General features: G+C 37.2%; 3 protein-coding genes across 7 annotated transcripts in view; 2 read left to right on the top strand and 1 right to left on the bottom strand.

Moving 5' to 3' along the window:
* Positions 1–21,166, top strand: part of LOC128253650 (potassium voltage-gated channel subfamily H member 8) — a 65,511-nt gene that overhangs the window by 25,015 nt on the left and 19,330 nt on the right. For 2 of the 5 annotated variants that reach the window (XM_052982242.1, XM_052982240.1), the window contains exons 1-8: positions 5,855–6,146; positions 6,735–6,863; positions 10,280–10,390; positions 10,512–10,631; positions 12,776–12,913; positions 17,224–17,471; positions 18,284–18,512; positions 19,336–19,499. In XM_052982242.1, coding sequence (XP_052838202.1) covers positions 6,113–6,146; positions 6,735–6,863; positions 10,280–10,390; positions 10,512–10,631; positions 12,776–12,913; positions 17,224–17,471; positions 18,284–18,512; positions 19,336–19,499 — 1,173 coding nt within the window. In that variant the 5' untranslated portion in view covers positions 5,855–6,112. Of the gene's footprint in view, positions 1–5,854; positions 6,147–6,734; positions 6,864–10,279; positions 10,391–10,511; positions 10,632–12,775; positions 12,914–17,208; positions 17,472–18,283; positions 18,513–19,335; positions 19,500–21,166 lie in introns of those variants that run through there. The other 3 variants (XM_052982239.1, XM_052982238.1, XM_052982241.1) reach the window with 2 other exon arrangements.
* On the bottom strand, positions 941–1,612 carry LOC128253656 (uncharacterized). The gene is made up of 2 exons (XM_052982248.1): positions 1,529–1,612; positions 941–1,453 (listed from the first exon to the last, which is right to left on the bottom strand). The coding sequence occupies exons 1-2, from the start codon at positions 1,610–1,612 to the stop codon at positions 941–943; spliced, it is 597 nt and encodes a 198-aa protein (XP_052838208.1).
* On the top strand, positions 2,286–2,852 carry LOC128253655 (uncharacterized). The gene has a single exon (XM_052982247.1). The coding sequence runs from the start codon at positions 2,352–2,354 to the stop codon at positions 2,850–2,852; it is 501 nt and encodes a 166-aa protein (XP_052838207.1). The 5' UTR covers positions 2,286–2,351.

The following is a 21,166-nucleotide window of genomic DNA, read 5'->3' as shown; positions in this document are numbered from 1 at the left end:
GTTTGGAATGGAAATATTCAGCTCTCAGGTATAAAAGGTATATCTGTTAAAGACCGAGTTTTTTCATGCTTTAAACTAAAGACTTAAATGTTTAATCATGACATGATTATCCATTTATCTCTCTGTGTATCTCCATCTGTCTGCGTCTGTCTGAGCGCAGGTAATTGAACAACATTTGTGGAATGACATGGAAAGAATGGCCGTGAATGGAAAGGTAACAACGGCAGCAACTGTAACAACATCAGGAACATCATCTGGTTCAACTGTCATGGAAAAAGGGACTGAGAAAGAGACGAAAATAGGACAGTAGACAAAGACGGGAACAGGTACAGAGACTTAGACGGTTGGCGGATGATTTTCTGCAATATTAACTCCGTGGCCATATGCTCCACTCTGCAGATTTGTCATACACACATTAATTTATTGTGCCCTTGAAGAAGGTACTTTAATAAAAACGATTTGGTTTAAGTAAAATTCAAATATTTTAGCACTCATTCTGGAAAGTTATATCAACAAGTCTTTCCATTCCAACTTTCCTAAGGTTTGAGCTTAATTTGCATTTGAATGAATCATTAATTTGGCAGCCTTAAAAGCTTAAGGTTGTGAAAACGCTCTTGCTTGCAATCATATATAAATAATAGATAACAGATATATAATGAGATAAGTGTTTATGAACTATTTTACTACAGTCAAATTTCCATTACTTGAACCACAAAAATAGGTTAGATTGTAGGGACCTAAATTGACTTAAAATGACTTGCGCTTTCGATTTCTCTTGCCAACAAAACTATTTTAACTTATAGAGACTTCCTGTCGGCAAAGTTTGAGCTATGGAAACTTGACTGTATTCCCTTTCCAAGTGGAAAAATCGTGAAGCTCTTATGGAAGCCAGGATTATACTTTATTTTTCTGTTTAAAATAGCTTCCCTCATACTTGCCGCTACTTGGGGCGTTTTTTCTCGCTCATCCTTTGAACACGTGCCTCCAGATACCCGCTGATCCACCTGAGTCCCTGCTGTTTGCTCTGATAACTCAGCTCGACGTGCACCGGGGTCTCCATGTCCACGGCGGGCAGGAGATTCAGGTCCAGTCGGAACCCTCTGATGTAGTAGGTGTAATTGGCCTTGAAAGGACACTGTTTGGGAAAGTTGCTGAAGCGTTCCATGATATTTCGGCCCAAACGCAAGAGGGGCACTTGATTGCGATTGGCCAGCAACTGACAGCCATCGGTGGTCACATTTAGCAGGACAAAGTCCGTCAAGGGCCTCCTTCGCGGCAGGACGATTTTCATGAAGAAATCATGGTCGGCCACGGGTTGCAAAAGCATGAATTCCATACGCCAAGTGCGCCGCTTGGAACTTTTACTTATGCCACAGTGATACTCCTTGAGAATCCTTGATTTCACATCCTCGCTGCTGCATGTAAAATTATCCGTTTGCAGCTCAAAGTTATTCTGGGAAATTCAAACGTGTGCAGGAAAGATTAATTCCATGCCGTACCATACATACATAACATCACGTATACGCACCTTGGCCCCCGCCTCCACTTTCCAATTAGGGAGCCAGCAGCAGAGGCAAATGATTATCAACACGCCCAAAGTCTTTGGTTTCATCTCTTTCATTCGCAGCGACGAACAAAGCCACTTCAATTTTGCAATACACGTATAGAATTAATGCCCATATGCATCGTCTAAATGGAAAACTCGAAACCAAAATCTCCTGATGCGTGACTAATGCTAAAATAACAATCACCATTGTTTGCGATAGTGGAGCAAATCAAGACTTAAATACAGCTGGCTGCAAGCGTTTATTGAGCTGAACAGGCCCATTTGCCTGCCCCATTAAAACAATAATGAACAATGAGCTACGAAATATTGAAAAGGATGTTGATATATGCATTGGAAGATTATTTATGGCATGTCTTATGCAGCATCAATAATTAAACTCTTAGCAATAAGTAAGCTCTTTAAATTCTCATTCAATAATTTAAGCTGTTTTTAGTTTAAATCACTAATGGCATAGTTTTTAAATCGGATCATTTATAACATTGCTCCATAATCACGTGAAATATCTTTGTCAATTAACGCTTCGCACGAAAAAATACAGCTTATTATAAACGAGAGTAATTAGTCAAATGGATTACAGCTTGTAGGTCGTAATTAACCATGGCAAATGATAATAATTTATTCCGAAATTGTGCGCCACTGCTATAACATTATGTACAGTAAATTCTACGTGATTATAGTGTTCATTTTTTCTTGTATTTATTATCATGCAAATGCAAAGGTACATTTTATGTTATTAAATGCATAAAGAGTGTTATAAAATGTAATTTTTTAGGCCAATTTTGACATGGTTTTTACGAACTGCACCTGCTTTAGTGAAGATCCTGAGGAGATGTTATCACGTTTAAAATGTGGTTTGAGTAAAAGTGTTAAGAGGCCTTCCTTTAACATTGAGCTGCAATTCCAAAAGCCTGTAATCAAGTTCTTTGTAAATATGAGAATTGTTTTACCGCGACGTCAGGGCGCTGATTTTACCTTATTCAATCTCTCCGGAATCGATGGCTGCAGTTTGCTGTCCAATAAAAACCAGATCGCCTTCATCCAACTGGGCCGCAAGCATATGGATCGATTTAGTAATGTTCCCAAGCGATGTCCTTGGCCCAAGGATGTGTCCTACTACATCCGTGGATTCCGGGCGGATATGGCTGCCATGCCAGCATTTAATTTCGAGTCGGACATGAACCTGTGGTTCGACCTGGTGGTAAATCACCATAAGCTGATCCGCGGCTTTATCCAGAGCAAGGTTCAGCGAAGAAGGAGTCACAAAAATGCAGCTGGCGAGGATTAATAGGGTTCTCACACTTGGAAAAATAAACCTATGCAAAGTGGTTCATTTTATTAATTTTTTCTGTCCTTAACTGCACTACCAAAATGTTTGTTAAATAAATATGTTCTTTGAATAAATAATATTGTTTTATTAATTAAACACATTTTTTAATAAGCGTGTTTTATAAAAACACCTATTCGGACAACGCTCTGTTTTAATTTTAAAAGTATATTATTGGGTTAGCTATGGATTTTAAAATAAATGTTTGCTTTTAAAGAAATATATATATATATCTTACAAAACACTTTTCTGAAAGAATAACTATAAGTCAATTTTTATTCTTTAAAGAGTTTTAGATATTAGTCATACACCATACTTTTATGAAAGAATAATTATTTTTGTTTTTTAAAGAATTTTATATATTCAGACAAAAAAAACTTTTATGAAAAAATATTTGTATGATGGTTTTTGCTTTAAGAACTTTATATATAAATCTCACGACATACTTTTATGAAAGATTAATTATAAGATGGTTTTTGTTCTTTATAATTAAATTATAAAGTTGAATTTTCACTATGCCTTTGCTAAATTGTTTCCGTGTAAATCACGTGGGCAGGTTGCCAATGGGATGAATAAAATTGGGGCAATTGAGTTTTCTTCTGAGTTCCATTGCCTCTCCTTTTATTGGTCAGCCAAGTGTGTGGGATGGCCAGAAAAGCATATTTTCGCTTTCCCTGCATTCCCTTGTCCCCGGACAGCCACTTTTCCTCGCTTTTTTTTATGGGGCACGTGCCGTTTTTTCGGAAGTCTGCAGTTCCCTCCTTCACCAAAAATAAAAAAAAAACGACAAAAAAATATGCCACATGCGGCAGGCGGAATTAAAAATTCCAAACTCGTTTCGCCCTCTTACAAGACGATTTCGCCTTAACGTGGTTATTAGGTAGCTGTGCTTCCGAATAAGCCAAATTTGCTTAAATGAACGCCGGACTTTGGTATGAGGAATTTCCCAGATGCTGGTCATAGCTTGAGTTGAGTTCCCTGGGGTGTTTGCCTGTATTTTCCTGCTGTTAATCTTCTTTAAAGATAATTTCCTTTCTGCCAAGATGGCCTGATCACATATCTGCAACGTGGCTAGGAAATCGCCCATTTATTAAAACCTTTTTTGTGAAATTTTTTAACCAGACTTTCTTGTAAGGAAATAAGCTTTTCTTATTAGGCTATTGTTATTATAGAGTCAGGTCTTCAAAATATTTTAGTAGAATCAATGTATTTAATATGTGTTATTAAAAAGTAATTAAACATTTTTAAATAGTGATGACAACTTTATCCAAAGCTCCTGTTATTCAATAACATACATAGCTTGGTTTTGTTATTAAAACTTTGTCTATTTATCTGCATATCAAGCATAAATTCCCAACAAAGGCCAACATGAACAATTTATAATTGCTATCTGCATTACAATGCTACAAATATTAAAAAAACTCGTTTTTCCTCCCAGCTTGAAAGTTTTTTTTATGTATTTTCAACAAGGTCATTTTTCCCGTTGAATACTTGTTAGCTGGATGAAAATGTGCTATGCACATTTATGAAATTGAAAATTCACTTTGAGTTTTGATTTTGCCAACACAACCAACACTTGCATTGATTATTTTGCAGGCACAAATAACTTTTACCACGACCTAACTTTGGCAAAAGAAATCTCTCTGCCCTTTTTCGCAAGGGAAAAACTTTTGATGTGAGTTGAGAGGAGAGGAAAACCCAAGTATCATCAGCCTAATCATGTGGAATAAGGCGGAAACGGAAATTGCACACACACATTCGCAAACAGTTGCAGATGCCGCCGCATATATATGCAGATACAGATACAGATACGAATACCCATACTTGTGTCGAGGTTTACCAGATTGGAGAAATCATATGCTGCCTGCCACCTGCTGGTCGCCGGAAATGTTGGAAATGAAAATTTTGCGGTACTACCGCACAAGCAATATGTGTGTGCGTGGATCTGCATTTTTCACCCACTCAGTGGGGTTGCCTAGTGGTTACGCCCCCCATATAATGGCATATTAATCAGAAATGCATTCGATGGCTAACCGAATGTTCCGACAAGGTTGAGGGCTACAGGCTGGCTTACAGGGTTTAGCTCTGTATCGGACATGTTATCAAAAGCAGGGAATAGTAAACAAGCTTGTTAGGGTACGTGGGTATTTGAATTCGCCGGAATTTAGTTCCTAAGCTCTGTATGATGTTTAATTAAGTGTAGTGAATACCTTATTTGAATTACATTTCTATGAATTCGTCTTTTTGAGAATATCAAGGAGGGTTTAATTATATTGACATGGATTGGGTGGAATTTAGTCACTAACTTATGGTGCTTAAATATTTGATTTGAGTTAAATTTCTTTAAATTTGTATTTTTTTAGAATATTTAGTCAGGTCTGATTATAGTGACTTGGTTTTGGTGGAATTTAGTCACTCAACTATGATGTTTTATTAAGAATATCTTTGTTCTATATATTAAAGTTTTTGTCTTAGCTTTGTATATTTAAAGAATATCAGGTAGATTAATAATATGGGAGAACACAAAAAGCCGTGTAATAAAACCTGAAAAATATAAGTTGTTCTAAAAACGTAAAAGCAGCGATCAAATTAGCATCTGTTATTTTGTGGGAAATCCAATTCTTCTGGTGGTTTTGTGATAAAAAAAGGAAAAAAATATATTTGCAATGAAAATAAAATAGTGCAAGCTTCACTCTTGAAGGGATGGCTTAAAAAACATTATTTGGAGTCAATAATTTTTAGTTTTAATTTAGTAATCTGTCTGAAAACGTATCGCATGGGAAACTCAAACAACTGGTGAATAACCCTTTTAAATGAGTTTATTCCTTGGCCTAATCCCCAGTATTTCCAATGTCAACATGCCGCCTGTGACGTTCAATTCTTATCAGTACTCGACTTTTTTGTTAGTTTTACTCCGTAAAAGAGCTGAACAGCTGTCGCTGTTGCGGTTGCGGTTATTTGTTTGCTGCCGTTTGACCGCTCGTATTCATTGTTGCTGAAAATTAACGCGACCAGCACCTGCGGGCAAAAACAAATTAGCCTATCAACGGCAAAATAACAGTCCACTTTGATGTGCACACCTCAGCGCACTGTGCTAAATTGATTCGCAATGTTTTCCCATTTAAGTTCAGTTTCCATTGTTCTACTAGCTGACTGAAAAAGTGTGTTGGCATACAAATATTTTCATATCACTGCGCTGTTGGCTCAATAAATAAAAACAAATGGAAGCCCGTCGAAGAGCACACAATGCATTGGGTATAAATCAAAAAAAGTCAATTAAAATAAACACAGTAGACGTTCTCTAAAGTGAACTAGCGAGCAAGAAAAAATTGCACTGTTATAGAAACCAAGGGTATAAAAAGTGCTCATTTTAACATAAAGTTATTAGTTTTCGTCGACAAAGACAAACTCTAATTAAACAGCCCTAACAATTTAAAATCCATGAATGAATAATTATTATTATGATAAAAAACACAGTCTGAAAATAAAATATTTTTAACATTAAACTCCACATTGGGCAACAGGATACTAAAACGTATGCAAATTTACAATAAAATTATAAGGTTTTGCCCTTATATTACATAATTCACTATTGAATATGAACTAGCAATCGCATAATCTTATTGAGTTGATGATATTAATTTTTTTACCTCTATGATATTAATTTATTTCTACTGCACGTATAGTTAAGTTAAGTTTTAACTTTTATTATTGCTATGCACTATTGAATATAAATTGGCAATACACAAAATCTTGTTGTCAAGCTATGTACCTTTTTGAATTTTAATATCCTCATTGAACATTTTCAATCAAATTAATAAGGGATTTCCCATTCTATTACAGCATTGCCACGCCCCCAAGAGCGCTTTAAGAGGCGCACCGGCCCCACCATTCCCATGCCAGCCCGCAAGGGGCTGCTAGCGCCCCAGAACACATTCCTGGACACAATCGCCACGCGGTTCGATGGTACCCGTAAGTCAAGTGAAATACTAATGTCCAGGCTATTGCTAATGCTAATGCCAAGCGATTCCCCGTCAGTCTTATATCGTTTTGTATGGTTTTTGTAATGTTATATTTATGACACTTTTTATTGAGAGCCCCGACTGAAGCTGGCAACTCGTAAAAAAGTACATATACGAGATTTCCGAGAACAGGCATCCGTGTTCTATTTTTTGTGCAGTGAAAGAGAAATAAAATTAAAAAATATTAATATCAAAAAACAGAGAAAGGAATAATTAAGGATTTGTTATTTTTAGAATGAGCTGATTTAGTTTTAAATAGTACTTGATTTTCCATTAAATATTCCAAATTGTTTTATGAAAGTTTTTTTTTAGTCTAGGTTTGTTATTCCGCTTTTTCTGCGTGTACTTCTCTCGATTTTGGGACCAGGACTCAGGGGGACATGGCAGTTAAGTGCTTGCGCGTAGGGAAAACTGCCGACTGGTCACGAATTGTTGTTCTATATGTGTACATAGTATATATGGATCCGCGTGTGGAAAGACCTTATCCATATTGAAAATCTCCACATCTAGCAAATACAGCTCACTGTGCTGGGAAATTAAAACTATATGGCGCCGTACGTACATGCCAATTTTTCCCACCCATTTCTTCGCGAAACAAAATACACAAAAGAGGATACTCGTGGAAGCCTTAAAAAAATATATTCCTTTGAGAGCAAAAAATGGTAAACAGTAAATTAAGCTGCGCCCCTTCTTGGTTGCCAAGGTATTTTCTTTTCGTGTTTCCTCGTACTTTAATGTAGTGATTCAAGAAAGAAAAAACATTACATTTCAAAGAGTTTTTTTTTTGTATTTTAAGCAATCAAAACTATAAGCTTATACAATATCAAAAGTATTTTATTTCTCTGTTACTAAACATTAAGATAAATTAAAACGAAAGTTTTCCTATACCTCAAAGGTATGGTTTAGTCACTTACTGTTATAATGGCCACAGCTGTATTTTGTTTTCAATATTACATTATTTAATACTTTTTAATTAACTGCTAGCTATTTGGTCTGTACTGTTAGCCATAAAAGGGTGTAAGTTTTTTTCAATCTATGGCTTTCATTTTCTGATCTATTGATTTGGAGGCTAATCTGTGTCCTCTTTTTTGTTTTAAGCCCACGAAAACCCATCTGGACTAGGAGTTTCCTTTTGGGTTTGGCCAACGTTGACAGGACACACACATGGTGACATGGCCGTGTTCCTGCTTCGAGAAAACATGTCAGTCCACCCACATATAAATTAATTGTTTTATTTCGCACACAGAAAGGCATAGGGAGCGATAATTGTCTTTACGAGTTGTCACAAACTCTGAACATGAAATGAAATGCTCAGCCGGCAGGGGGATTAAAAAGGTTTTACGAGGCATAAATAATAAAGTAAGCATATTAAATGAGTGCTATATGTGAGTCGAAGTCAGCCGACTAACAAAAAGCATCCTGCAAGTGATTTTGCCTACGGCTGCCAAGTGATATTTCCGTAAACTGTGTGTTGTGTATTTATTACAAATGTAAATGCAAATATATGAAAAAATATTTTGCACAGGTAAAACATTGAATTGTATTACAAATTACCTGATAAAAACAGAAAGCTTACCATCAAAAGGTCATATAAAAATGTAGCAATCATTCTTTTTGCACTTGATACGTTTCCATTTAAGTGTAGCTATAAATACAACCAATTAGAGTGCAAACAATTAAATCCGATTTGCAGCCACGTGTGCATTTAATTCTTAATGCGACCACTGCACTTTAACCAAACTTTTTATTGATGCCACACATTAAGTAAATTTGCTTTTAATTTGTTGGTTGTTGCGGCGGCTGGAGAATAAAGTATTTAACAATCAATTTACAGTTTCCTCGCTAAGAGTGTATGTAAACAATTCATTGCCAATTTTCCAGAGTTTCCAGCGAATAAATGTCCTTGATTACTAATAAATGCAATTACTGCAATTACAATTCATTTCTAGAACATATCTATGACTTGCTGATATTGTTGTTGAACAAACACATGCAGATTATCTTTATTGTTTGCCATATGAGTTTTCATTTCGAGCTGCCATTCAGATGGTTTGTCTTTCAATTCAATTTAATGCATCCACATCCTTACTTTCCTCATATGTACATATTGGACCCATATCTCCCCCTATAATCTGTCTATTGTGTCGGCAATTACGATCTTTCTCGTTCTATTCACACTGCTTCAGTAACAGACGTGGGAGTGGGATACGTTTCTATTTATGAAATTGCATTGAAAAGGTAAATAAAGAGGAAAGCACGCCGGGAAAAGCTGGCTCTTATTGAATTGTGTACCTTAGAAAAGCTATAAATAAATGCATAGAGCGCAAATACAGGGAGCTACCCACTGGCTGGATTTCGCAGGATTGTCCCAGGATACCAGAATTTCGAACTGGCCAAATGGTACAGAGTAATTTCATTTCCTGCAGCGAGCTTGCCCGAAAACTTAATTAAATGCTGCTGAAATTTTTCGTGTATTTCTACAAACAATAAAAATTGTTCACAGCATGTCCCAGACATGAAGGTCAAGTGCAAATGGCAAAGTCATAAAAGAAAAAGGTTAAATTCATAGTAATATGGCATTCTTTGTACCAGAAAATGAAATATGCCAAAAGAAACACAGTAAAACGAATTTTATTATAGAAGAACAGATTTACTGTTCATATGGTAAGCTTATTATTGTGGGACAGGTTTTATGGGATTTTATGTATTTTCTATTTTTAATTTGCTTTCTATTAAGGAAAATTTTGTCAAAGACTAGATCTAGATTATTTGGATCTCTGTATAAAGGGGAAAGTCTAAATTTTTAATAATACTCAATGCTCAGTATTATTATAAACTTTATTAAAAATTAAAAACGCTTTTTAAGGTCAGTTTTTATATTGTTTAATTTAGGGTATTACATACTTTATGAAAAAGGTAGTATATTAATGACGAAAACTATTTTGGGCAACAATTTTTTTAAAGGAACATTTCTATAAAAAATTAATATCATGTTGATGGAATCTTATTTACATTCCTTATATACAGTTTTAGTTGATAGTTAAAGATATTTCGGGTTGTGTAATTCTTAGAAAACATTTTTCTGGCAAAATGGTAAAATGTGCATTTTAAGGCGACGGGCAACCAACTTGAGTCCGTTAGTCTTGTTTTTGCATGAAAAGGACACACAGCAGGACTTGTCTTATTACCGTTGTTTGTCGGGACAATATTTCATGGCAAATGAAAGCAGCTGAACATCATTCTTCACCATCACATTCACCATCCGCATTTGCCATTTTGCCCAACTATAGTACATTTCCCCATTGCTGTTACCGCTTTTCCCGCAGCAAACTCACCCACCAAACTTTTCTCCCCCCCTATTTTCAGACTCGAACTTTGTGCTCGGCAATGCGCAGGCAAATGGCAATCCAATTGTTTATTGCTCGGATGGGTTCGTGGATTTGACAGGATATTCACGCGCGCAAATTATGCAAAAGGGTAAGGACGACTCAACTTATTTAACACTTGAATACTCATTTGAATGTATTGTGCCATTTTATTCAATTGCTAACAAACGCAATCGCAAACTCCGGGCCGAATTCCGGCGTACACAAAACAGGCTGCTCATGTCATTTCCTTTACGGACCGGATACGAAGGAGGAGCACAAGCAGCAAATCGAGAAAAGTCTCTCCAATAAGATGGAACTTAAGCTGGAGGTTATTTTCTACAAGAAGGAAGGTAAGCCGTCCAAATAACGATGTGCGGGAATGCTGCGAAAATTGTTTTGTTTCTGCCTCCTTTTTAATTAAAAATTTTCATGAAAATGGGGGCGTAGTGTGCCCAGAAAGGAAATTATTTCTGGGCTTGTGGTCGCCGATGGTCACAGGATAAAACTTTCTGAGCTTAATAAGCTGCAAGAAGGCGAGACATCATTAAAAAAATTGAAATCTTGATTAGCTGGGGGTCTAGAAATTAGGTTAATATGTTTCATCACCCCATCTATTTCAATTCTTAATCTAAGAAAATTGACAAGATTTTATAATAAAAGTTGTCAACATTAATAGACATAAGACAATTAATAAATAAATACTTCCTTTATTATTAAACTTCAAAAAGTTTTTTAATGTATGCCATAATCTTAAAAAAGACCCATTATAAAATAGTTTGTTAACTTAGTTTATCTAGGGAGCAATAAAAACAAATAAATAAATGTAATGTCTGGGCCAAAAAACGAACTTAATTGGAATGACCTTCATAAAGATATATTTTCTTCTATTGAGTTTGTTCTAGCACCAAAGAGCCAAAGTGCTGAATAAATGTATACAAATTTTAAAATAGTCATATCCAAGAATATCAAAACTTTGGTAGTTCCAATTAAGACCTTCCCATTGTATTGCAAATACTGGCCCTCTAACTTCATGTAAATCAGAAATGGACAATTTTCCGAATTCAATACAGCAAGGCTTATGTGTGGCCTTTGAGTAGCTTTGAATTTCTTTGAAAGTCCTCTGTCATTTTGGCATTCATGCAACAGGAGCATTCTATTGTCCTTCCATTTCCGGATAACTGGTGAGCTTTTCTTGTGCACATAAAGGGAGTGTTATTGCTTTTCTTCGGCTGTTCGTTCACAGATGACAAAAGTTGCAAAAACTACCCGCACAAGAGTGAAAAGTTGCCAATCAATTGTGGTCGCACCTGTTCAGAGTTTGCCAAGAACACAACCACGATTGACTTATAATTTAAGTCAGTGGCTGTCGCCTTGTTTTTGTGGCGGTTCTGTTCAGCTCTGTTCTTGATTGGGTTAAGCGCGACAGACTTAAACTAGTTTCCTGTGGCTTCCCAGGGGGGCTCATGTTCATGTTCAACTCTTGCAGGACAACCATCTCCACCCATCTCCACCCATCTATATTCTTACAATTTGCCACGGCTCGTTGACATGCTGGGCGTACAATAAATTGTGCTCTTAACATTTTCGCACGTCCAGCCCGCGGTATTTTGTAGCCCTAATGAGGTCACAATTAATCAAGACAAAGGCCAACGCAGAGATAAGCCCAAGACGGATGGATGGATCCATTAACTTTGAGTGTAAGTTTTCTAATTAGCCAAGCGTTTAAAACTTTTAACCGATTGCTGTTGGGCATTGAAATGATGTGCTGATACTTGGAGAAATTTAGTTCTACCGCTAAAATATTTAAGTACAGCATTTGATTTATAATACTAAAATTAATTTTAGTATTAACTATTTAACAGTAGTTCTTAAAACCTGCCCAAGGCCAAAGATCTACTGCTAAAAATATTATAATTAGGTGGAACAACGCAATATAGTTTAATAGCTAAACTAATTTACAACATTTCTCGAAATACTGTTTTGATTTCGTATGTGGCTTTTTTCAGAGTGTAGAACACCCCTTTTCCTACCCCTGGGCTTTCTTATCGCGTGTGTGCCGGGGCTATGTTATATTAATTATGCATTGGCTGCGGCAGACTGAGGGTGAACTGGATCTGGTTGACCTCGGGCTGGGTGTGTAATTAGCGGGAGATAATTAAAATGCAGGCCTGGACAATAATTGCGATCTAATTGAATTGCCATGCAATTTATTTATTAATTTCAAGCCAAATAAATTGATGGCGTTTTGAAGGTATCCAACAGCTAATTAAAAACTGAGTCCTATTTTTAATTTGGGATGAAGTTGAGGTTGTATCGATGAGGATTCAATTATGCAGCTGCAAATGAAATTCACAGCCACGGTGAACACTGCACACTGCACACTGCAAGGCCAAATATTGAGCTAGGCGACCACGTAGTGTACCCCGTGGCGTATGCGCGATACCAGTGCAAATTCATTTTCTGTGCCGCTGATTAAAGGAAAAACTCATTGCAGGTGCTCCGTTTTGGTGCTTGTTCGACATTGTGCCCATCAAGAACGAAAAGCGGGATGTGGTGCTCTTTTTGGCCTCCCACAAGGACATCACACACACCAAAATGCTGGAGATGAATGTGAACGAGGAATGTGATAGCGGTAAGTATACACTCACTTCCACACTTTGTGTCGAAAAAAGTAAAGCAACTGGTATAAATAATGCACTAGCTGAAAACCCAACCGCCGAAAACCCGAGCGTGCACAAAAAGCCACAAATACCCACTTACATAGAAAATCGCACACCACCAAGCCCCCCAAAATAATGAATTAATAAGCGCTTACACATAAACAAGCCAACACTGATGCATTCCCTCAGATCAGTCCAAATGGCGAAATATTTCGGTTGGTTTAGCCACTACTTCTAGCAGACTGCTACTGCTATAATATTGTGACATATCACTAATGCGGATGAATATGCCAAAATATACACTATGTAATAAAGTAAATCAAAGGATATTTTAATCTAAAAGCTGCTGTGCTCTAGAAAGGTTTCTTATTTTAAGTTGTGCTGCAATTAAATGCTTTAGTGATTAATTGCTGCTTAACAATTATATTAAATGTACTTTTTATTCCAATTAAAATTATATTTATAAAAAAAGATGGAATATTTAGTGGGCTTTTAACTTAATTTAAAATTTTTTTTTGTGTTTGCAATTTGATGTATATACCGCAGTAACTCTAAGACTCAGTGCCAAATAAATTGCTGAATATTTTAAGTGTAGTTCCTGGGGCATTTCACAAATTAATCTCAGTACCTTCAAGATCCATTTCAAAATAAGTTGCTGATATAAAATAAAAGATTTAGCTGTTCAGCAAGTTCAGGAGTTTAGAATATAAAGAGGCCATAACTATAAATCTTAGGTCAGAGTATTCCTCAGTCAAGAGCTGACATTAGTTATTAGTACCTTTTTCGAGCTGTGTCAGCGTGTCACCTCAACTCTCGTCCAGAAATATACCAACAAAGTTCTGTGGAACTTTTGGGTTCGCTTGGTCTTGGCAAAGCGAGAGTAAGCTTCCTGGCTGGGAAACTGTGAAATTGGGAAACTGTGCAAATGAGGAGCTGGGAAGGAAGGTTCTACGGCTGGCTGACTGGCTGCGGTCGCTTCTTTGAGTTCCTTGCCGACTTTTCATCCGTTTTCCCCTTTTCGCCTAGCGCGTGTCCCTGACAACTGAATGTATGCATACCATATTTCAACGTTAATTTAAATCTCATCTTTCACGCGCAGTTTTTTCGGTATGCCAGCCACAGCCGATCAAAAGTATATGAATTCGTAATGATTATGATTGCAATGAGTCACATTAAATATTCGCATTTCGGCTAATGCCTTTTAAGCAGAGAGTTGAGTAAAATTAAACTTTTATAATTGGTCTCGACTCTTTTGCGGAGTTCAATGAAAGCATTTACCTTAATTAGCCATGGCCAAAATGACTTTGTTTGCCAGTTCTTTTCCATCTAAGCTATGCACATCAAATATGCCCTCTGTCTAATTCACTGGATTAATCAGACAAAAAAGTTGGACACACCGGCACACGTGTGCTGTGTTTTGGTCCCCAAAGGATCCTGAAATATTGATGCAGCACTCGAACAGTTCTGACAGCCTCGCAACTTATATCCAAGGCACTTTTACTCTACCTCTACTTCATTCTCGAATCGCATGTGTCGCCGAGGAATTCAGCTAATGCAGGGATAAAAAAACAGTGCCCCCCGCCCTTTGACCTTTTCATTTGCAGCTTTATTACCGTCGTTATTCATCTGTTGTTGCTGCTGCCTGCTGCCTGCTGCCGTCTGTCTTCTGTTTGCTGGCCTGCAGATTTACGGCCATGCAAACCGGGCAGAAGCCACTTGAAGTTCGACCAGGAGAGTCCTAAGAGGATTTGCTGCATCGTATGCTCGACTGACAGGAAGGCAAAGACCTTCTGTGTCCCCAAAGCCACCTCACTGTGACGCTTTAAATTATCTTGTGCTGATGGCATTGATGGCCCTTAAATTCAGGACAAGAACTGGTGAATTAGATGATCGACATTTTGATGTTAGTACTTTAGTGGCTTGTTCTTGCAAGGAATTCTTTAGTATTTAATATCTTTTGTTGGTTTTGGTGGGTCAATTGGTCGTTTAATTTTGTTTCCTAGTTTCCGCGTTTTGAAGTCCTATTCCAACTTTTTTTTAGGAAATATTTTGATCATGTGTATAAAATTCTTTATTCGATATGAACGTAGTCTCCCAATTAGTATAATACATATGTGCAATACACTCCAAAGGCAACAGTAAGTTTGAAATCAATCTGAAGGTAATGTCGAAATAAAGTTCTTAATATTTCAATAAATATTTTAAATGCTTATCGTCACTTGTACCTGTTGCTGTTTCAGTTCAATATACCCCGCAATCAATCCTTTCACAGGGAATCGAAATTCACACCCAGTGCTTGCCAGATGTTGCATGTTGCACACGTGGATCGCAAGTGCAACAAATACTTGCAATATTCTGCAGCCGAAGGCTTATATCATGTAATTTTGTTAGCCGGACACACACATTTACTTGGCGGCCAACATTCGGTAATGAATTTCATTAACTTGGCCATTGAGCGACGGACAGGCAATCGATGCTAGAAACCAGTCAGATGAAATTCATTGTCGTTATCGAATAAATCTATACTGAAACCAAAGCAGCGGTCGGGCTTGATTCAATTTTTGTTAATTTATGCAAATGAAATTAGGTCCGGGCCAACCAACCTTGGCAAACCCAATTTCCAGCTCGAATCAAGCTGGCTGGAAAATTTCGAGTGCCGATCCACGTCAATGGGAAATTAATGCTGTGACAAAGGCCGCAAGGAAAATCCGGCGGGTTGGAGGTGGTGGAATTGTGAGTCAAGGTAATTAGGCGAGCAGTGTTCAAAATTTTGGGATAAAGCGCGTTTTGATGTGGCGGATTTGAAATGGAATTATCTTGGCCATAATCGTTATCACACTGTGACAGTTAAGCGATGATGACCATCGTTTCACACATCATTAGGCCTGTCAGTGAATTTTCCCCTCGTTTCCCTCAAGAGTTGTGAATATTTTGTTAAAGTATTCCACCTTTTTTATGTCGTTCTGCCATGAAAAAACATTTGTGTATGCATGGAGCGTAAACTGAGATACTTTTTTATCTTTAATTTATTCTCTGACCTTTTTTTTTGTGTTAGTCGGCTGTTGCCTGGTTACGGATCTGTATATATATAGTATATATGTATAAGAGGTGGCGGTCCCGGCCTAATTGGCATTTTGATATGACAGCACCGGAGTCAAACTGGAATTTTCGGGGGTTGTGGGTCTTAAAATTGAAATCATATTTCGGTCAACAAATTTGGCCGTAGTATATAAAAGAAATTAGATGAAATGAAAACAGGAAAAACTGACAAAAAATGGTCACTTTCTTGGGTGCTGTTTGCATAATTTGTGTTCCTTTTCTCTTGTAATTAGCACACGATGGTATGGGCACCGTATCAAATTCATTTTGGGTCCATTTCTCACCATCCCGCTAATTGTTATTTATAGCATGCCTGTCTTTTTGAGTCACCATACACAAATAGAATTAAACTCAATTTAATGGGCCTTTTGCGGTGCCAAATATAGGATATTTCGTGGGTGGGAAATCTTATCGAGTTTTGTTTGTACGCCTGTGAAATATGATGTTTATTCGTCTGATTTGTTGCGGTGACCAGAGCTTGGCCAATATTTGTCAGGCATCGAAGGAGAATATAAATTCTTCGAGGGTGGCAAAGTGTTCAATATCATTTAGGTTAAAATGGGCAAAAGTGTCTGTTATTATGAGGGTTTGAGTCGGAGCATTATTTTAAATTTTAAAACTGTCCATTTGAATGTTTCTCTAACAAAACCAGCAAAAATTAAAAAGGAAACCAAGCATTTAGAAGGGAAACTTTGTTTTACCAATGCTTAAAAGCTAAAACCATCTTTTGCCAACTAAGCTGCTCAAATAAAACTCAGCAAAAATAATAAATGGAGCCAAGCATTAAAGAAGGAAAGCTTTATTTAACTTGTCGGAAAGTCGACAAAATTTCTAGAAAATTTTACCAAGGAGAGGTGGCACTGAGGGAGTGCAAAAACACATACACACGCTTTCAAAATATGTTTTAAACCGCACTGCCACCGTTTTTAACTAAGCAAAGTTTAAATAAAAAAAAGATAGTCCCAAAATTAACTATGCCAATTAATTCACAATGTCTTATGTGTACAATTCTATGTGTTTCTTTCTCTTTGTGCTCTTTCTAATTAATAACACACATCGATCCGGCAAATCACTGTAATTACTAAACAAAATAAAACCCATGCCCAACCCATCCTTAACACCCGCCCCCTGATTTGGTTTGCTCTTTTTTTTGTTGCGACTCTGTAAGTTTTTGCCCTTACAGCTGCCCTTTTGGGGGCGCGGTTCCGGGCCGGCTCGAATGCCGGCATGCTGGGCCTGGGCGGACTGCCTGGCCTGGGCGGACCGCCATCCAGCGGCGAGGGGGACGCGGAGGCGGGCGAGGGCAACAACCTGGACGTGCCCGCCGGCTGCAACATGGGCCGCCGGCGCAGTCGGGCGGTCCTCTACCAACTTTCCGGTCACTACAAGCCGGAAAAGGGCGGTGTCAAGACCAAGTTGAAACTGGGCAATGTGAGTATGACAGCCGGAGAAGGGGGAGTGTGAACACAGCCACAATATGTTGTTTTACCCACCGTCCATCATCAGCAGGCTACAAGAACAATGTTGTCCCACGTCAAATTAAATTACCATATTAACACGGTGATTTTTAAAATGGTCTACCTCGATGCATAGAGCAAAATCTGAAAATTGAAAAATCAATCTACAGATAAGGTTAAGTCATAAGACAATTTATAAATAGTTTGAAATCTTCTATTCACAAATTTAATAGATAAATGGACCACTAAATTTTCAGAAGTAAATATAATAACTCTGAATACCAAAATTAAAAATATTATTGAATATTATTTTTAAATATTAAATATATAATATTTAGTACGATTTGGTAAAAGTCTGGATTTAAGGCCGTCGAATGAGTTTCACAGATATTTGATTTAAAACTATTTAATAAAATAATGGACTGCATCTTTGATTTAAACACGAATTAGTATACAATTAGGGTCAATTTTTGGATTTGAAGCATAAGAATGACTTTCTTAAATTATAATTTAATAAAAGAAAATGTAAAACATATATAAAGTAATCTAAATCAATTTAAAATGTGTATGACTTAGATGCATATATTTTGGTTAAGATAATTTAATAAGTCTATGTGTAGAGCGAAGGCTGTTGATGGAATTTAAGGTGGATTTGTAAACATCAACTAATGTGATTAAAAAACAAGGTTGGCAACTAATCGGTCTAGAGGTTCAATTAAATTAATTCAATTTTCATGTTTGTGCCGGATTTCATTTCATGCTATTTGCCCACAATCTATTCTGCAGAATTTTATGCATTCGACGGAGGCGCCGTTTCCGGAGTACAAAACCCAGTCGATAAAAAAGTCACGCTTGATTCTGCCCCATTACGGGGTGTTCAAGGGCATCTGGGACTGGGTGATTCTGGTGGCCACCTTCTACGTGGCCCTAATGGTGCCATACAATGCCGCGTTTGCCAAAGCGGATCGCCAGCCAATGGTGTCGGATGTGATTGTGGAAGCCCTATTTATTGTAGGTGAGTGGATTGGACAAGGGGCGGAAAACGGATATTCTTTTTCTAGGATTAAAAGCACGTTAAATTTTTTTCAATAAATGAAATTAAAAGCTTCCTTATAAAATTTGACAATGATAAGGTTTTAAAAAAATTTATAAAGGCTTCTATAAGTAGGAAATAGAAAACAGGAACGTCATCCTTTGTAATAATTGTATCGGACTTTGGACTAAAAATGGTTTGCGATTAGAATATTGCATACTTTAAGACATATTTATAAATTATTATAAGATACAAGTAATTTCTATAAAATCCACCATTGTCTACATTTTTTAAATTAAAAGTGTTTTAAAATGCATGTACTTAGTAAGCTAAATACAAATTAAATTTAGTTCATGAACACATGCATCATGTAAGACAGTATATATTTTATAACTTTGTTAGATTTAACATAATTTAAATCTGCGACAATATAAATTACAACTAGACTTATTTTCTTTTAACCGAAAGACTAAAAGACTTTGAAATTAAAAGGCCTTTACAAAAAATATTGAATTGAATATATAAAAGCTAACATTATGAGAACAAAAGCTTGGCAGTCTTTGCTAAAGCTAAGTTATGGCAACATTAGGTTAACTGAATATTCACCATCAACGCACGAGTAATATAACCCATACCCCCGCAAAAGGGAGAGCAATTGGTGTCTCTTTTATGGGCCACCTGTGGAAGCCGGTGCCACAATCATCGTCATCATCCACAAATGGGCGGGGATGGGAATTGAATTTGTCTCGTTGCGGGCATTGTAAACATTGTTTCACCGCTCACCTTTATTGCCGTTTTATTGCAGATATTCTGCTAAACTTCCGCACCACCTTCGTGTCCCGCAAAGGAGAGGTTGTCTCCAATTCGAAGCAGATTGCCATCAATTACTTCCGAGGATGGTTCGCCCTGGACCTTCTGGCCGCGCTGCCCTTTGATCACCTGTACGCCTCCGATTTGTACGACGGCGAGGTGAGTAATCGCTATTCACAGCCGCCGACGACTGCATAAATTTACTCAACAAGCCCTGAATTATTAAGCTCAGATTTGCATTCCGCCCTCGGCTTTTCTGTATACGGATCGAGGGATTCATGGGATGATTTATTACTTTTGCTGCTAACATACTATAGTTACCATTACCATTAAGTCCTGTAAAATTCCCAACAAATTGTTGGGTCAATTTGGAAAATCCCCTTGCGGTTTTCCCATGGCGCATGGCATTTATCATTTATGTCCCAAAATTTCAAGTGGTAAATGGTCTTAGGAGTCTTGCATACAACTAGTTTGGCCGCATGCATTATGCATACGAATTAAAAGTTCACAGTTTGCGCTTGGCCACTTAATCGGATTATATAGTAGTTCAGTTGGGGCGGAAACATTTTTGAATTCACTTTACTGCGTTTGCCGATTGCGGTTTGTGAAAATCAAAGCCTTGGTTTGACACAACGTCCTTTTTTCTTTTGATGTCAAAAGGCAGATAACTTTTTTCCCGCTACCCCTTTTATACAAAATCGATATGAATATCAAATTTTTGTGGTTAAACTTTATGGCTAAAGAAATTGTGAAAATACAAACAAAAATTGTTTAAATTATGAAAAGCTTTTTGTAAGCATCGACTTTCAACGTACTGTTGCCATTCATTAAATACATTTTTGTTCACGTGGCTTTTGTTTTGTCCTGGAATTAAGAACTTAGCCTTGTATTTTTATTTCCTATTTAAAAAAGATCAATACATTGATAAGGTAAGCTTTCTATCGGGCATACGTGGCGTATTAGCAATTTGTTTATAGAAACGTTGTGTTTTTTAATAAAGTTAACCATAATTAACGGCTGTCTTTCACTCTGTTTAAGTTTTAAAGAAAAAATTTTAATGTTTTTTTTTTAATGTACTTTACAACGCAAAATATATATCAATCGTTTTGGTTGGTTAACAGCCAAAAGTGCCGAAAGGTGAATGGAAATTTCACGAGAATTTATTTTAAGCTTCCATTTTTAGACAACTTTTCATCCGCTTTTCCTTGGCACAAAGTACCGGGTAGGCACTTGACCCCTTTGGAGAGCAGTTGACGCTCATTAAGCCGATTGCATTGGGCAAAACATCCCCGGCTGAGTATGGTTTTCCGGCTGGTCCGTGTTTTAATTACGGGCTAAGTAGGCGGCAAGGCTGTGACCCAAATGTGCAGCTTAAACAGCATTAATATTTTTTAATCCCGAAAACTGTGTCATGTCCCGCAGCCTTGCAGACTGGAGCTTAAAGCCTTAAATGCAGTTTTGATGACATTGGTGGTGGTTCCAAGAAGTCGGGTCCTCGAGCGGTCTTCGCAGAACAATGGCGTAGTTCTCCATCTCCAGCGGGCTTATGTTATTCAGAATTCACTTGGCTTGTCGGTTGGGTGCTTTGGCTCCTTCCAACCGCCTTCTCCTGTGAAGTGGTCAGCGCTTTGATTGCGCCAAGTGAAGAACGTTGTCGTCGCCATTATGGACAGTCCAAGGATTTCCAGGGCGCACAACCAAATGCCATAACAGTAGGGTCTTACTAAGTGGATATCATAAGAGCATATAGCAATTAAGTTGAATTCGTTCAACAAAAAGGGCCACATAAAAAAACTAAATAAAAAACTGCATTCATCAGATAAGTT

The sequence above is a fragment of the Drosophila gunungcola genome, assembly GCF_025200985.1.
Source record: "Drosophila gunungcola strain Sukarami chromosome 2R unlocalized genomic scaffold, Dgunungcola_SK_2 000004F, whole genome shotgun sequence".
In the NCBI taxonomy this organism is placed as follows: domain Eukaryota; kingdom Metazoa; phylum Arthropoda; class Insecta; order Diptera; family Drosophilidae; genus Drosophila; species Drosophila gunungcola.
The sequence above is the reverse complement of the archived record's forward strand: the minus strand, read 5'-3'. Positions and strand labels throughout refer to the sequence as shown.

Bases quoted from the DNA above. Each gene is read 5' to 3' on its own strand.
- LOC128253656 (XM_052982248.1), bottom strand. From the start codon at position 1,612: ATGAAACCAAAGACTTTGGGCGTGTTGATAATCATTTGCCTCTGCTGC. The intron at 1,454-1,528 runs GTGCGTATACGT...TGAATTTCCCAG, and splicing joins AAGTGGAGGCGGGGGCCAAG to AATAACTTTGAGCTGCAAAC.
- LOC128253655 (XM_052982247.1), top strand. From the start codon at position 2,352: ATGGTTTTTACGAACTGCACCTGCTTTAGTGAAGATCCTGAGGAGATG.